Below are 18,081 nucleotides of genomic sequence, written 5' to 3'. Positions count from 1 at the left end.
CAGAGTAAATACATTGGGCACAAGGACAACAGGGTGGTCTTCTGCTCTGAGCAATTTATTTATCAGCAAGTACAAAAGACACTCTGGAACATCACAGAATACTCAGTGACGCAATGGTCTAGTTAATGAGTAACTCAGGGGTTCAGAGCTATTCGTTTTTTTAAGACAGACAGCAAGTCCACTGCTGACCTCAGTTAGGCTACAGCAATAGCAAGCCATCACAAGGTAAGGCAAAGCTTTCTCATTTCACTTTCAATGTACTTGTACAGAAGTACAGTGTTTGCGTTTATAGAGTGTCAAAAAGCTGTGATTCAGGAGACATGAGAGAGGGAATATGATTTGTCTTAAAAATCTATGTAATAAATATTGACCTCTGTTTATCAAGATAGTGAATGTCTTCAAGTTTTAAATTAAAACAAGGAGACTTACTCCAGCAACACTTCTGGGTTTTACCATACAATACTGTATTTGTTGGAAACATATTCTGTACCTTGTTTAAGAAAAGGGAAGGAGAAGGGAAGCATTCAAACATAGTGTACAAAAAAGAGAATTTCAGCGTTTTATTTATTTATTTAAATGACCCAATATCTTTGCTTACTGTAAACCTAATCATTAATCCAGGCCATGTATTCCCAGAAAGAGGAGGCTCTTGTGTTTGTTCTGTACTTCCAGAACTCTCATTATTTGGTAGTCATCCAACACAAAGAATAAAGTACATTTCATTGGCTATGTTTAAGTAACAATATGGAGTGATCATTTGAAAAAAGTGGTATTTATGGATAAGTAGGCCTATCCCACTTAGCATGGACTGATGCTGACGTCTTTTGTTTGGTCCAGTCCGTACCAGCCTTAATTTGGCCCAAACTTAGACGTCTATCTTTGGTTCACGTCCGGACCAGATCAAATTTGACCGATTATAGACATCTATGTTTGGCCCAAATATAGGCCGGTCCGGACCAGACGTCGATGGATGTTGAAATCAAGGCCGGTCCGGACCGGCCTATATTTGGGCCAAACATAGACGTCTATGTTTCACAAGTTTGGACAGCACAGTACAGTACAGTAGAGCACAGCAGAGTACATTACAGTACTGCACATTACAGCACAGCAGAGTACAGTACAGTAAATAAAAGTAGAGCATACTACAGTACAGTAGAGTGCAGTACAATACATTAGAGCACAGTAGAGTACAGTAAAGTATAGTTCAGCACAGTAGAGTATAGAGTAGTATAATGTACTATATTGTACCCTAATTTACTCGAATGTACTCTACTCTACTGAACTAAACTGTGCTGTACTCTACTGAATTTAACTGTACTGTACTCTACTGTGCTCTACTGTGCTCTAGATAAACAACAGGTAGATAAACAACAACATATCACAGTCATAGAAATAAAAAATATATTTCTGTAACCGTTACTGAGAATGTTATTGTAGTTGAAGTGGTCTGTTGGTTTACTCTATAGGTTGGACTATGTTGCCACCAGTTTTATAAGCTTTAGAAAATGTAATGTAAAAGCATGTGATAGATGGGAGCAGATCTTCAGTTGAATGTTACATGGATAGAACAAATATTATTGTGATATAATGCTTACTTATTGAGAATGTATGTGTCGTTAAAATTTGGCCATAGAATCGAGTCCGTAAATTATTTATTTTCAACTTTCATTTAGAACCGAAAATGAACCTGATTTCAACGTCTGGAAAATACGTATTTTCAACTTTAAATTGGAACCGAAAATTTACCTGAAATCAATGGTCGGAAAATACATATTTTCAACGTCCAGAAAATGTCCTTTCAATGTCTGGAAAATACATATTTTCAACGCACGGAAAATATTCTTATGTATTTCCACCTTTCATTCAGAACCTACAATAAATATATTTTCAATGTAATTTTGCTAACTGGGATGTAAGAGTTGTCTAAGCCAAGATATTAATTAGCTCCCCTTAGCAGATCTATATAATCAGAATTTAGGGTTGGACGTATGTTTGGATAGTGGCTAAGCTGTTTTTCTTTGTGGTCAGTTCCATATGTACTTGCTATGGCCTAACCTCTAACCCACTGACCTCTGCAGCTGAAGGCGAGCCAGCATCCCATTCACTATCCAAAAAGAAAAGGACAGATAAAGTCAAAATAAATCAATCACTGACAGACAGACCTCAGCCAGTGGCGTAGTGCAATTTCGCTGCCCTACGCTTAGACCCCCGCTTAGCAAGCCTGCATTTTGCCATGAGGCTGAGAGAAAATGTTTCTGTTTAGAGCTAATTTCCTGCTATTCTAAATATTTGCTATGAGGCTGAGAGAAAATTTTGCAATTTTAAAGCTAATTTCCTGTTCTTCTAAACATGTTTTTAATGGCTTATGACGTGTTCATATGCTATCTGGTGTCCTTACCTGCGGGGGTGTGTTCTAGACAAGTGACCTCAGTTCAATGTTCCAGGCAGCCAATCATGATTTGAGATGGTAAACATTGATAACAAAGCCATGGCTTGAAATAGTAACAGGCACTGACAGAATTAACCCTATGACCCTTTTCTATCTCTTCACAGAAATATTCAAAGGAAATCTCTGGCCAAAAAGGCAGAACATGCGTCATATATTTTGCCCTCTCCTTCTGCTCTCCTGCCTCTCGGTAGGCCTAGCGAACCGTGTATATGTCCACCCATTTAACCTCTTCGCCTCTGAGAACGTCAGCTGTGAGACCATCAAAACCGAAGTGACCAAACCTTTGGAGACTGTCCCTTTGACCCCCCTTAACAATGACAGTGTGGTGCCTGACACTCGAGACTTCTCAGGCACTGACAGACTGAAACAGAACGTCACTCAGCGCACTGCTGTACTGGCAGAGCTGCTCAACTCTCTGGGCCTCCGGATGTACAAGGCTCTGAGCAGCAAGCAAAAGGACTCCAACACCTTGCTCTCGCCCATGAACACCTATGGCTCTCTGGTCACCTTGTACCTGGGGGCCTCCAAAAAAACAGCCATCCCTTACCAGCAGCTGCTGGGCCTGAACAGGGACACGGACAGAGACGACTGTGTCTCCCTAGTGGACGGCCACAATGTTCTTCGCACTCTGCAGGACATCAATTCCCTGGTGGATGGACCCAAGGATGAGATCAACACTTGTGTGTGGGCCTTTGCTCGCAAGGGCGCTGACCTCTCGAAGGACTTTGTCCAAGGCACCCAGGACTTCTCTGATGCCTCGTACATCAGAGCAGTGGATTTCTCCCAACCCCAGGAAGCTGAGACCCAGATCAACAACTTCATCCAGAAGACATCAGACAGGAAAATCACGAGCCTGTTCAAGGACCTTAGCTCAACCACAGATCTATTGTTTGTCAGCTCTGTCCATTTCAAAGGTAAACACTCATAGTTTTCACACAAGCCAAAAAACACATACAGTACAATAGCAGTGTCAAAATATTGCAGCAGCAGACAAAAACAGTTCCACATCATAAGCAACAAACAAGCTATTTTTCCCTTTTTCAGGCAACTGGAGGAAGGCGTTCCAGACAGAGAAAACTACCATGCAGGAGTTCAAGGTTGATGCAACAACAACTGTCATGGTCCCTCTCATGACCCACACAGGCACCTACAAGTACCTGAATGATAAGGACAGGAAGTGCACCGTGGTGAAACTATCTCTGAGCAAACGGGCCTACATGCTGCTGGTGCTGCCTCACGAGGGGAGCAGCCTGCATGACATGGAGTCTCGACTACAGTCAGACATCATCTCTGGCTGGAACAGGCATCTGAAGGAGGGGTAAGTCAGAAAATATCTGAGCTCCATCTTGCAATGTTTCTGACAGATTTATGTTACCTATGATGACACCTACAAGTGCTGTATTATGTGCTGCATTAAACATTGATAACTATTACTGAAATATTGGAGCTCAATATATTTCTGTCCCGAGGAGAATATCTATTTTTCAGTTCACACTTTGCGCCACAAAGATTTGTGGAAAGACAAAATTATTTGATCAATAGTAAGCTATTTTAAAAGTAGAATCCTTAATTGAAACAACAATAAAGCCGTCACCCCGCCTGTGTTTGGGTAAAAAGCAGAAGTATGGGCCTGGAAAAATGTAACCACTCTCAAATTCAAAGACAGAGCCTATGGATGCAAGGACTGGCCATCCATTATATCAACATTATAATTTTAACCAAGTTTTGAGGCCATACAGTGTTTGTTTATGCAAACAATGGAGTAAAACAAGCTTATATTTTGGATTCTGATGGGGTTAAACTAAGCTCATGAGGCATTTATAGGTTATATTCTTCAAGAATCAATGGGTATATATCATTAATTTATAAGTCCTTAAATGGATGTAGCAACTAAGGATTCCAGCTTTAATGGAACATGTACTGTAGCAGCTATCAGGAATAGGGACAGAAATAAGCACTGTGCAAACTGGTCTGTTGTTTTCCCTGTAGGTTCCTGGAACTGTCTCTGCCCAAGTTCTCCATGACAGCCTTGACTGACCTAAGGTCATTGCTCTTTGACATGGCAGCTGAGATTGAGAAAAGTCTGCTGGGTTCAGATGCTGAGTTTGAGAGACTCAGCAGTAAGAAGCCGTTCAGTGTTGATAAGGTAAGATCTAGATTTCCCCCTTAGTGGTATTGGAACAACAAAAATATGTTTACAGAAACCTGCGATAGGGAGCAGATAGATACTAAACTAAACAGTACCTTAAACAAATTGCAGCCTACTATGTGTGGTGAATGCAAATAGACAAAAGAGAGAGAATGGGGGAAAGAACTGTTGGTACTCTAGTACTCCTATAGTCTTTTGCAATAATTTGTTGCAATCTAATGGTGACTTGGAGCTCATTGTAGTAGTGCATCTCTTCCAGGTGTTCAACAAAGTCATGTTTGAGATGTCTGAAGGTGGTGCTGAGACTCAAGACAAGACCCAAGATGAAGGGGTTCCCCTCAAATTCACTGTCAACAGGCCCTTCTTCTTCGCTATTGTAGAGGGAAACTCCAATGCCATTCTCATGCTGGGAAAAATAAGAAACCCGACTCTTTAGGGCTTCTACATCAACATAACAAATCTGTGACCAACTGCAGAAGAATGCACATGAAAGCCTCCTGGATCAGCAGACTTGTGGGTTTGTACTGACAGATCAATGCAATATTGCATGTTCCCTTACTAGTATGATCATTTATTCCAGGAGTTAAGAACTTATGTATACATCATGCGTCATGTTTGTGAAAAAACACAATATTACGCTGTATTAAGATGTAATGTATTCACATAGAGCACATTCAAATCAAATCAAATTGTATTTGTCACATGCGCCAAATACCACAGGTGTAGACCTTACAGTGAAACGCTTACTTACAAGCCCTTAACCAACAACGCAGTTTTAAGAAAATCCCTAAAAAAGTAAGAGATAAGAATAACAAATAATTAAAGGGCAGCAGTAAATAACAATAGCGGGGCTATATACAGGGGGTACCGGTACAGAGTCAATTTGCAGGGGGGCACCGGTGTCGAGGTAACTGAGGTAATTATGTACATGTAGAGTTATTAAAGTGACTATGCATAGATAATAACAGAGTAGTAGCAACAAGGGGGGGTGCAAATAGTCTGGGTAGCCAGATTTGATTCGCTGTTCAGGAGTCTTATGGCTTGGGGGTAGAAGCTGTTTAGAAGCCTCTTGGACCTAGACTTGGCACTCTGGTACCGCTTGCTGTGTGGTAGCAGAGAGAACAGTCTATGACTAGGATGGCTGGAGTCTTTGACAATTTTTAGGGCCTTCCTGACACCTATATCTAACATTATGCAGATCTTTGTGTCTAATATACATTGTAGAATTACAGCAATGTACTTACTGTTTGCTATGATAAAGGTAGACATGGTTGATAGGATTATTGAAAGGTCTGAATTTGTATATTCTAAGAGTTTGTTTTGTTTGCGAATGCATGAATAAAACATTGTTTCTCTATTGTTGAAATGTCCATTTGTCTTGAAAAATCCTTAAAAAAAAAGGGAACAGCTACTGACTATATTTCTCCTGAGACTTAAAGGTTTAGATAACATGGGGCTAATAATGACAAACCTCTTCGCAAAACCAGACCGTAAATAATGAAGTCGGATCCCTGTCTCTCAAATGAACTGAATGTCACTGAGCTTTATGTTATGCCTTATCAGGTCACCCCTCATAACAGCAGAACTTGATTCACATTTACACAACAACATACAAAGATCGAAAGCTTTTATTACCAAGGTTATTACAACTTTGATTCACCTTATTTAAAAATGTACAATCTCATCCTTCACCAACTCTGTTCACGATGTACAATATCTTTATCCTTCACTAAAAAAGTAGACCAAGAAGCTGCTCTGGTCTACTTTTTGCCAGTATCTCTTTTGTATGATGACATAACTTGCATTATTGAACGTACAGTGAATTCTCAGGCAGGCATAGAGGGTTAGGGTTAACCCCCTTTGACCCCATTACATTACACATTTGCTGTTATGGACAGTCAGGGGGCCAGTAAGATATATTGAATTACTATTGAAAATTAAAATGTTGAAGTTCTCTTGATTTCAATACCATCTTTCATATGATTAGCGTTCAAAATAAATAAGACCCAGTCCCTCATTGTGCTTTCTTCCTTCTAACTACGAGCATACAGATACATTCATATCGGTGCAGGATTATGGTACAGCCTGCTCTGATGGAGTCACGTCCTGTGCTCCTTGGACCAAGTCATTTAGTGTTGAGAACATGGTGATGTCGGCAGGTTGCAGACCCATCTTCTGAATCTGTCATGGGAAACAAACATCAAATTTTATTTGTCACATACACCGAATACAAGAGGTGTAGGTAGACCTTACAGTGAAATGCTTACTTACAAGCCCTTAACCAATAATACAGTTAAGAAAAATACCCAAAGAAAAGTAACAAATAATTAAAGAGCAGCAGTAAAATAACGAGGCTATATACAGGGGGTACCGGTACAGAGTCAATGTGCGGGGGCACCGCTTTGCCGAGGTAATATTATCCCCAAGCCATAAGACTCCTGAACATCCAATCAAATGGCTACCCAGACTATTTGCATACCCCCCTCTTTTACACTGCTGCTACTCTGTTATTATCTATGCATAGTCACTTTAATAACTCTACCTACATGTACATATTACCTCAATTACCTTGACTAACCGGTGCCCCCGCACATTGACTCTGTACCGGTACCCCCTGTATATAGCCTCATTATTGTTATTTTACTGCTGCTCTTTAATTATTGTTTAATTTGATTTCTTATTCTTAAAAAAAAAGAAGAAAAAAAAGGTCTACGCGTGTTGTATTCAGCGCATGTGACAAATACAATTTGATTGAATATGTACATGTAGGTAGAGTTATTAAAGTGAATATGCATAGATAACAGAGTAGCAGCAGTGTAAAAGAGGGGGGGGGGGGGCAATTCAAATAGTCCGGGTAGCCATTTGATTAGATGTTCAGGAGTCTTATGGCTTGGGGGTAGAAGCTGCTTAGAAGCCTCTTGGACCTAGACTTGGCGCTCCGGTACCGCTTGCCGTGCGGTAGCAGAGAGAACAGTCGATGACTCGGGTGGCTGGAGTCTTTGTGGTATTGAAGGCTTACCATCACAACAATTATTCTGGGGTTTTCCTGACCTGCCTTCCCATTGTTTGAGTTAAACATACTGTCTTTCTATAACATAGTCAAAGGACAAATACAAGATAAGTTTGGGTTCTCTAACAGGGTGAACCCTACCTGCTCTCCCAGGTACTCCACATCCAAGGCCAGCTGCAGGCGGATCTTGCTGTCATCTGTGGGGCCTCCAGTGGTACCTATCGTGTTGGTGGTTGCCGTTTTCCTCGCTTGCTTCAGTCTCTTTAAACTTTCCTCCATTTTTTTAACGGAACTCAAAACATCTGATATGGTTTCAAAATATCTGCCCAATGTCAAGATGGAAAATTAGTATTTTGTGCTTGGTGGAGCAGACCAAAAAGCTACTTAAGTGTGTGAGGTTGACTGTCCTTGAATTCAATTCAATTGTTAGTTTGTGTCCTTGTGTGGTGCAATTCTTAGGACAAAACATTGTGACTCACTGCACTGGCCCTAGAGAGTCAACCTAATTTGATTAAATATTATTATAACACGTTACCAGGACTAAAGACTTTGGCATGCATTCAAATTGAAAGCTGTATATGTGGACTAGAATTATCTTCACAGGATCTCATTTTCCCATTCATGAAGTGGTCTCCAGCCATCCTTTACAGTATACTGTACTTGCCTACACAGGAAGTCTAACAGACAGCAGAGTCCCCCTACCTCTGAGTGCAATCATTGAGTGCGACCCGAAGCCAGTCCTGGGCGATGGAGGGCTTCACCATGTCTTTGGAGTCGCTTAGGAGCTGGTGCAGCGGCCGCAGGGCGTTGTCCATGTAGGCAGAAGCTCTGAAGGGAACTTCCTATACAGTAGATGAAGAACAGGCACATATTTTCAAGCTTGTGACTGCTGTGACTATGGTGCACTTTTCAATATTTTGGTACTATACAGCAGATGTTCTCTAATAATCTCAGTAACGTTGAAGCCTAATGGGAGCACTGCTCCATTGTCTTGGGAGGATGACGCCGGAGGGGCAGGCCTTCTCACTTTGTTGGTCCTTCGGTATAGTCGGGGGACCTCAGAGGCACTCTTCAGGAAGCGAAAGCACCTCTCAGTTAAATGCTGAGTCATCTTGCTGTTCAGGGTGGGAATGCAGCCAGACAGGGAGGCTTTGGAGTCTTCTAGGGCCTCTGGGGAGAGAACACAGGGCATGGAAGGACACTTGTCAAAAAGGCAATCAAAAGGCAATATATCAACTGACTTGCAGTAAGAGAACAGTAACAGCTGAAGGAATAAGTATCATGATTGAACACTGTCTGGAGCAAGGTATCAGTTTGTGCATTTAATCTTTCAAGCATGATGATGACGACATACCTCCAACAATTACAAAGTTTTTGTACCCAATGACCTCCAGTTTCTGCATAATCATCTTAGAAAGTTCAGGAATCTGTGAGAAAGGCAAATGTTTAATGGTAAAGAAAACTAATGATGCAAAAATAACAAGGTTAACGCAATTGCATATCTATGTTATGTTGCCTACCCCTAAAAGTCATTCTTAAAATTAAAAACCACATCTATTAAGAAATGTGTGTAAAAAAAAAAAAAAAAAAAAAAAAAAAGAGTCTTCTTGGAAGGTAAAACTGACCTCGTAAAACTGACCATCCTACCGATCCTCGACTTTGGCGATGTCATTTACAAAATAGCCTCCAACACTCTACTCAACAAATTGGATGCAGTCTATCACAGTGCCATCCATTTGTCACCAAAGCCCCATATACAACCCACCAGTGCGACCTGTACGCTCTCGTTGGCTGGGCCTCGCTTCAAACTCGTTGCCAAACCCACTGGCTCCAGGTCATCTACAAGTCTCTGCTAGGTAAAGCCCCGCCTTATCTCAGCTCACTGGTCACCATAGCAGCACCCAACCCGTAGCACGTGCTCCAGCAGGTATATCTCACTGTTCATCCCCAAAGCCAATTCTTCCTTTGGCCGCCGTTCCTTCCAGTTCTCTGCTGCCAATGACTGGAACAAACTGCAAAAATCACTGAAGCTGGAGACCCATATCTCCCTCACTAGCTTTAAGCACCGGCTGTCAAAGCAGCTCACATATCACTGCACCTGTACATAGCCCATCTGTAAATAGCCCATCCGTAAATAGCCCATCCAACCACCTCATCCCCATACTGTATTTATTTCATTTATCTTGCTCCTTTGCACCCCAGTATCTATACTTGCACATTCATCTTCTGCACATCTACCATTTCAGTGTTTAATTGCTATATTGTAATTACTTCACCACCATGACCTATTTATTGCCTTACCTCCCTTATCCTACCTCATTTGCACATGCTGTATATAGACATTTCTACTGTATTATTAACTGTATGTTTGTTTATTCCATGTGTAACTCTGTGTTGTTGTACATGTCGAACTGCTTTGCTTTATCTTGGCCAGGTCGCAGTTGCAAATGAGAACTTGTTCTCAACTAGCCTACCTGGTTAAATAATGGTGAAATTAAATTAAATTTAAAAAATACAGTACAAAACTTAATTGGCTTATTTTTCAGGATCTTGGTCATGATTGGTCCATATCACTACCTGGTCCTGTAGTTTGTCCACATCAGAGGCTATAAAAACCAGCTGTTTGGTAGATAGGGTTGCTGGGCTGCCACTCTCACTGCCCCCATCATCCTGAGAGGTGCGACTGGACGTGGAGGAGGCGGAGCTGGGGAGGGGCCTCACAGGGTCTTTACTGACCTCCGTGGAGGGAGATTTAGTCAGCATCTAGGAGACAGGGTCCAGAAACACCAATCATGACAACTTAATAGGACCAGCATTTCCTTTGTTCATTCCTGCTGCTTTAAAACACTGGAATACTGCAGGCTACATTGAACACTAGATTAATAGAGGTATCACTGAATCCATAGACACTATGTACACTAGCGTTAATATTGTAGTGGAAAGGTTGGGTTTCCATGTTGGAGGAATTTTGGGTTGCCCTGTTTGAGGAAAGCTGGGTTCCCATGTTGGAGGCTGTACCTCAGTGAGGAACTTGGAGTAGCGTGAGATGAGCTGCAGGGTGAGCTTCCAGAAGCGGTGAGACAACGGGGGCAGGTAGACCTTTTCCGCCCAGCACCTGACCAAGCTGTTCCACAACACCTGGGACACCAGCAGGTGGTAGCAGCTGCCCGCTGAGGAATAGAGTGTGTAAGGGGGGGTGGGGGGGGGGGGGGGTGTAGGGAGCAGGTAATACAAGCCAGCATGTAATATTGCCTTTTGTGGTAATGATTAATGAAATATAACTTATCCATTTATACATTAAAGTTGAGTATAGCTACTAACCTGGTGCTGTCTCTATCCCATCAGTAATAGCATTCTCTAAACATGCAGCAATTTCCTTGTACCTGTGACAGAGATCGGGAACAACAAGTTAATGCATCGCTATTAAACACGTATAAGCTAGCTTGCTTATTTTGAGCAAAACAGTTCTAAATTGATTTTTCCAATCTCCATTTTTGTAGAAATGGTATTGCAAAAGAGGATGATTATTCTTTACAATAAGATAAATAGCAAAGCGCATTCTCAAAACAATCTTGACTGTAAAACAGATAGCAACAGCCATTACACAACATGCAGCTGTGATGGAATTGAAAGCACACAATTTGAAGCATGTGCAGCATGACAGACTTTCCATTGTGAAATGTGCAGAGGCTGGTTGACAAACAGTGCAAGGCACAGAGAGTCCAACAACCTTCACGTTGACTCTATAGAGGATCAATATTTCCTTAGAGGGAGTATTCATCAGGAGCCTTGTGTTGGACACAGTTACTTATAACCCGTAACTGTCATCTTCTTATCTCTATGTGTAACATGATATCAGCACAATATCCAGGAAGTAAAACTGATGACTGGACATCAGCAGGGTAGGTGACAATTAAATGGTGCAAAATCAAGCACAGAAGGTCAGTACAGGATGCACAGAAGTCAAAGTGTCTTGGATCACGCAGCTACTCACCGGAGCTGGAAGTAGACAGGTAGGTTCCACTTGTTGTGGAAGCTCTGATAGGAGGCGTGAGCTCTCAGTCTCCTCACACTGGCTTGGGAGCCACACTGCCTATCAAACTTCCTCACAAAGTCCATGCTGATTGTGTACCTCTGCAAAATAGATACAGACATGAACCGAATCTGGTCACTCTCTCCTACTAGTAGAGTAGGACTTGTCAGGGTCAGTGTTTCCATTACTATTTCCATTGTATTTCCAAGCTCTGTTGAACACTGCCAAAGAGACTGGCTTCTAATGGTTTTATATGACGCCATAGGACTACTTTGATGCCAGAAGAACGAGATTGGGTCGTTACAGTATGTACCTCATAAAAGGTGTCAGGGTTGCCCGCGTTGAAGAGAGAGGGGATTCTCTCCTCGATACCTTTGATGATTTCAGGCCAAACGGAGTTCACCAAGAAGTCGTATCCAGGCACTATGTCTGCCTTTTCACTGGACAGAAAGCAGAAAGCAAAGACATGAGAAAGAACAAATAAGAAATTCATAGGTTATGAACGTAACTCAAATGAAATTGTATTTGTCACACACGTCGTGAAATGCTTACTTACAAGCCCTTATTAATCAACTAGACAGTCTTACTAAAATAGAGTTAAGAAAATGTTTACTAAATAAACTAAAGTAAATGTAAATAGTCCGGGTGGCCGTTTGATTGATTGTTCAGCAGTCTTATGGCTTGGAGGTAGAAGCTGTTAAGGAGCCTTTTGGACCTAGGCTTGGCGCACCGGTACCGCTTGCCGGTGCGGTAGCAGAGAAAACAGTTCATGACTTGGGTGACTGGAGTCTTGGAGAATTTTTTGGGCCTTCCTCTGACACCGCCTAGTATAAAGGTCCTGGATGTCAGAAAGCTTGGGCCCAGTGATGTACTTGGCTGTACGCACTACCCTCTGTAGCACCTTATGGCCATTCTACCATATACTTTCTTATATCTGTCGGGAGAAATGCCTTCAGAACATTGACATCCAGCTCAGCTATGGCGGGTACCTTGAAATGGCCATTCCAGTCACCTCGCGCAGCAGTCTACAGTGATGCGGCACAAACTCTAATAGCTTGGTGTACATTATTTGAAGGCCATTGGGGGTGGACTTGACCAGCTGTTCAACGATGACCTGTTGACAACAAAATAGTCAGGTGAAGTACTGTTTATGTAGAGGAAGCATAGAATTCATCTCTGAAGAAGAACACAGTACATTAAGTTCTTGAATTGTCCATTTCCGCATCATTTCATAAATATATTGGTGAGCTAGACACTAAGAGAGTGTCCCAGAAACCAGATTAAGTTTATGCCTGGACTTAAATGCAATTAAAAATCATGATTGTTAGTCCAGGAGTAGGCTTAATCTGGATATGGGACACTAGCCCTAAACGCTCTTCTTTATATGCTATTTAGCAGATGCTTTACAGTCATGCGTGCATACACATGGGTGGTCCCGGGAATCAAACTCACATTCCTGGCGTTGCAAGCACCATGCTCTACCAACTGAGCATACAGGACCTAATCCTGACGGTTCCGCTCCCACACCACCTCACCTCATCCATGTAGGGCTTGACCAGGACTTGTCCCACCAGCGCCTCTGCGTCCCTGGTCTTGTCGATGGTGGCGTAAGTGCGTAGGCAGTGACGCACAATATCCACATTGGAGGTCTGGAGGCCCTGTATAAGGAGCCCCTCCAAAGACTGCTGTAGCATGGACGTGATGCCGGAAATACGCTACAACACAGATTGTACACAGACACAGTGTCAGTAAAGGAATCTTGGGCAGGCACGGCCATTTTCAACCATTAACCTTAATCTAGTTTGTGTACTGAAAATCAACCCCAGAAATGCAATGGTGCTGTCAGTGTTGAATAGTACGACCTGACTTACAGGCCTGACTTTGTCCAGCAGGGGCATGCCCTTGCTTTGGACAGCATGGAACTGCAGCTGGTTGAACTCTGTGGCAATCCGCTCCAGAATCTGGCCAGCTAAGAGAGGACTACAAAGCAAAAGAAACAGCAAACTTAGAAACTGAAACATACACCAATATATAGAATACATAACATGATGAATATAGCTGACATAGCTACAAGGATAGGGGTAGGCCCTGAAATGCTGGCTGGATGCCATATTCTCATAAAATAATAAAAGCAAGGTCAAAATTAAAGTTTCAGTCGTGGATCTTAAGCACATATTGTACGAATAGGATACCTAACATATAAGATTTGCCCAAAAAAGAAGGATGTAAACATATCACACGAAGTGGATGACATAGTACACAATTGAATCTCGTTTACACAAAAGTCAAATTATCTGGGAAAAGTTAGCAAATTATTATTATTTTTTACTTCTGGAGGAAATGCAGTTAATAATTGTGAGTCTCCTCCCTCGCTAATGGAAAAACTGTCAGCCAAACCCCTCCCTTACACTAACTTAGCCCGTGTTTATCATGGCCAAAAAGCTAATTTTGTTATTCATGAATTTTTACAATATAGCCAAATTTGACTTTGTGGCTGTGGAATCTAATGGAAACGTTTATCATCCATACACAGGTGCTGCACCAGTTTACGCACCGCCTTCGCCCAATCCCGATTCGTCCAAATAATCTATACACAATTGAATGAAGTAGCACAAAAAAAACAGGGACCCGTTTTGGCTAGTGAGCACCACTTTCAAGACTACTGGTTTAAATTACACAAATGTTCTGGAGCATCACTTGTTTTGGTACTTTTTACACCTTTTTCTCCCCAATTTCATGATATCCAACTGGTAGTTACAGTCTTGTCCCATCGCTTCAACTCCTGTACGGACTCGGGAGAGGCCAAGGTCGAGAGCCATGCATCCCTGGAGAATCACTTAAAAAAAATGGGGTAATGGCTTCTTTCTGTGACCTTGCCTCATCACTAACTTAGATGCATCCGTATGTTAGAGATTATAATATGTCATATCAGCAAAAAGCTGATGCAATCCTTTAAAAAAAAAAAATTTATATATTTTTTTACATACCTGCTTATCTCAAGAGATGTTGAGTCTTTTGAGTTCTGAGAATGTAGGATTTTTTCAATCTTCTCTACTGATCGAACAACTTGGATGAGTCTTGTGACACACATCTTGTATAGGGGAACAAAAAAATGAGAAACATGACCGTTTAAACAGACTCATCTCTAGCATCCAGCTACACACATACAAATATACTGTATTTTACAGAAACACAAATGTCTGAAATGGTAGCCATACACTATATTTAAAGAAAGTATGTGGACACACATTCAAATTAGTGGATTCAGCTATTTCAACCACACCCGTTGCTGACAGGTGTATACAATCGAGCACACAGCCATGCAATCTCCATAGACAAACATTGACAGTAGAATGACCTTACTGAAAAGCTCAGTGACTTTCAAAGTGGCACTGTCATAGGATGCCACCTCTCCAACAAGTCAGTTTGTCAAATTTCTGCCCTACTAGAGCTGCACCAGGTTCTGTAAGTGCTGTTGTTGTGAAGTTGAAACATGTAGGAGCAACAACGTCTCAGCCGCGAAGTGGTAGGCCACACAAACTCACAAAACGGGACCGCCAAGTGCTGAAGCTTAAAAATCGTCTGTCCTCGATTGCAACACTCACTAATGAGTTCCAAACTGCCTCTGGAAGCGACGTCAGCACAATACCTGTTCGTTGGGTGCTTCATGAAATGGGTTTCCATGGCCGTGCAGCCGCACACAAGCCTAAGACCACCATGCGCAATGATAAGCGTCGGCTGGAGTGGTGTAAAGCTCGCCACCATTGGAAATGCGCTCTCTAGCGTGATGAATCACGCTTCACCATCTGGCAGTCCAATTCTTTATGGTTCGGGCTAGGCCCCTTAGTTCCAGTGAAGGGAAATCTTAACTCTACAGCATACAATGACATTCTAGACGATTCTGTGCTTCCAACTTTGTGGCAACCGTTGGGGAAGGCCCTTTCCTGTTTCAGCATGAAACACAAAGTGAAGTCCATACAGAAATAGTTTGTTGAGGCCTCCCGAGTGGCGCAGCAGTTTAAGGCACTAGATCGCAGTTCTAGTGAGTTCGATCCCGGGCTGTATCACAACTGGCCGTGATCGGGAGTTCTATGGGGCGGTACACAATAAGCCCAGTGTCGTCTGGGTTAGGGGAGGGTCTGGTCAGGGGGGCTTTACTTGGCTCATCGCGCACTAGCGACTCCTTGTGGCGGGCTCGGCGCCTGCAGGCTGACCTCTGTGGTCTGGTGAGCAGTGTTATCTCCGACACTGGCTTCCGGGTTAAGTGGGCGGGTGTTAAGACGCGTGGTTTGGCGGGTCATGTTTCGGAGGACACATGACTTGACCTTCGCCTCCCGAGCCCGTTGGGGAGTTGCAGCAATGAGACAAGATTGAAATTGGGGAGGAAATGGAGGTAAAATACAACAAAAATATAATAATGGTTTGTCGAGATCGGTGTGGAAGAACATGACTGGCCTGCACAGTGCCTTGACCTCAAACCCACTGAACACTTTTGGGATGAATTTGAATGTCGACTGTGAGCCAGGCCTAATCGCCCAACATCAGTGCCCGAACTCACTAATGCTCGTGGCTGAATGGAAGCAAGTGCCTGCAGCAATGTTCCAACATCTAGCGGAACACCTTCCCAGAAGAGTGGAGGCTGTTATAGCAGCAAAGGGGGGACCAAATACATATTAATGCCCATGATTTTGGAATGAGATGTCCGACAAGCAGGTGTCCATATACTTTGCGTCCTGTAGTGTATAACCTTGAGAGTGCCACGTTATGAGTCATAATACCCATAAAACCCAGAGGTCAAACGCATACTTTTGGTCATGTAGTGTATAAATCCAGGTTAACAAACCTTTTTGTTTTGCAAGTCATCTTGCTTTGATAGCTGGTTGTCAATGGCTTGGATCACCTCACTTACAGATGTTCTCAAGCTCTGAAAAAAATAAAGGGAGAAAGATACAACATACATAAATAGGACAAAGTGTGTGACCAAGTCAACAGCAATGAAGGTGAAATCAATGTATCATAATATGAAAAAAAGAGTCAAACAGGGCACATACCAGTACCTCTTCCTGCAACTGACCCAGTGGCACTGATAGCTGGTTCAGGGCTTTGTCCATTCCAACCTAAATAGATTATACATCAAGTATGCCCATTATTCTCTAACTACTACTGTAGTTATTAGGCCTAATTGACATTTAAAAGTCCTGATCTTAGCTGGAGCAACTGTTTGAAAGAACAAACAGGCATTTCATCATCACACCCATTTAGATTGCTACATCCATACTGAGCAGATTCCGCTGATGCTCCCAGTTTCTTTCAAGTGACATCGTTATAAAATAGGATTGCCAACTTGTTATTTGGCTACAAATGCATGGTTGTAACGTTCATTAATGCCACGTATGGGTGGGGGACACTGCAGCATCTTGGACGTGACAGCCATAGGAACCTACCAGATTGGTGGAGAGGTTGACAAAGTCTGCATAGTCTTTGTTGATGAGCTCCACCATGGCTGTTTTGAGCAGTTTGTAATACATCTCAAGGTCCTCGCGCATCTCCTCCAGCTGGACATGCTTTCTGCAATCAGCAACAAACTGATCCACGTCGAAGTCATCCTGAATGCAACAGAATATGAAGAAGAAAACATGTATCATGATTGATCATGTAGTTAACGTTAGCTAGCCAATGCTTATGCAAAATCTGTCCAGCAGAAACTAACTTGCTAGCTGCTTGCCATTTCTAATCGGGTATTAACTGTTTGATGAAGAAGGTAGATAGCTAAATACGAGGAGACAAATTTAGGCGTATATAATTAGTGTCTTTTCAAGATGTGATAACATGGAATGAAGCCAGTTTGGCTGATCACTGCTAGCTGACCTATGGCAATACAAGCTAACGTTAGCTTGGAAAAGTGACATTATCTTAGCTACTGTTAGCTAACTACCTTCATAAACACGTCCTTGTCGAAACAGAGAGAATCCGGCCCCTTTGGCAGATTCATTTTTCTTTCGTACTATCCTTGAAATCGATAAAGGCTGGACATGTAGTTATAATATAAAGTTTTAAAAAAAGGTTGCTAAATCATTTCTGAAGAGGGGAAAAATACTGAAATTATACTTCCGCAAACATGGCAATGTACCACCACAGATAGAACAATGAGACCGATATTTCACCGGATGTATAATGTGAAGCATCCGGTTGGTGTTTCCACTCACTACCAAATATGGTGATGAGAGGAAGTCCATTGGCCTGCATTGGGAGAAGATTTTTCTCATTTATGAAACATTTGATCTCAATGCAGTTTTATTTTTCCAAAACTAGTATCTGTTACAGAGTGGGTTACGTTTTGTAGACTTTAACCTAACCAAAGTAAAAAAAAAAAATAGTCGTTTAGGAGTGCAAGGGCAAATTGAGTTATTGCACACGCGCACTTCAAAGAAAATATGCAA

At 42.2% G+C, this 18,081-nt stretch overlaps 2 protein-coding genes across 3 annotated transcripts; one reads left to right on the top strand and one right to left on the bottom strand.

The window, feature by feature from the left end:
• On the top strand, positions 1–5,964 carry agt (angiotensinogen). The gene is made up of 5 exons (XM_020461004.2): positions 1–225; positions 2,554–3,363; positions 3,494–3,767; positions 4,439–4,595; positions 4,858–5,964. Exons 2-5 carry the CDS (start codon positions 2,592–2,594, stop codon positions 5,032–5,034), a joined length of 1,380 nt encoding a protein of 459 aa, XP_020316593.1. The 5' UTR covers positions 1–225; positions 2,554–2,591; the 3' UTR covers positions 5,035–5,964.
• A 116-nt stretch (positions 5,965–6,080) lies between these two features.
• On the bottom strand, positions 6,081–17,805 carry cog2 (component of oligomeric golgi complex 2). 2 transcript variants are annotated; one of them, XM_020461001.2, is made up of 18 exons: positions 17,577–17,805; positions 17,086–17,247; positions 16,693–16,758; positions 16,485–16,565; positions 14,629–14,732; positions 13,513–13,621; positions 13,177–13,356; positions 12,631–12,755; positions 11,955–12,081; positions 11,603–11,742; positions 10,930–10,991; positions 10,627–10,778; positions 10,186–10,371; positions 8,963–9,035; positions 8,636–8,778; positions 8,311–8,450; positions 7,750–7,930; positions 6,081–6,779 (listed from the first exon to the last, which is right to left on the bottom strand). In XM_020461001.2, exons 1-18 carry the CDS (start codon positions 17,631–17,633, stop codon positions 6,672–6,674), a joined length of 2,196 nt encoding a protein of 731 aa, XP_020316590.1. In that variant the 5' UTR covers positions 17,634–17,805; the 3' UTR covers positions 6,081–6,671. The 2 variants fall into 2 exon arrangements, with proteins under 2 accessions (XP_020316590.1, XP_020316591.1); XM_020461002.1 differs by having other exon boundaries at positions 6,209–6,779; positions 16,699–16,758; positions 17,577–17,790.
• Positions 17,806–18,081: the final 276 nt, after the last annotated feature.

This window comes from Oncorhynchus kisutch, linkage group LG25 (assembly GCF_002021735.2).
Source record: "Oncorhynchus kisutch isolate 150728-3 linkage group LG25, Okis_V2, whole genome shotgun sequence".
Lineage (NCBI taxonomy): Eukaryota > Metazoa > Chordata > Actinopteri > Salmoniformes > Salmonidae > Oncorhynchus > Oncorhynchus kisutch.
Note: the sequence above shows the minus strand (reverse complement) of the source record. Positions and strands in the feature narration are given on the sequence as shown.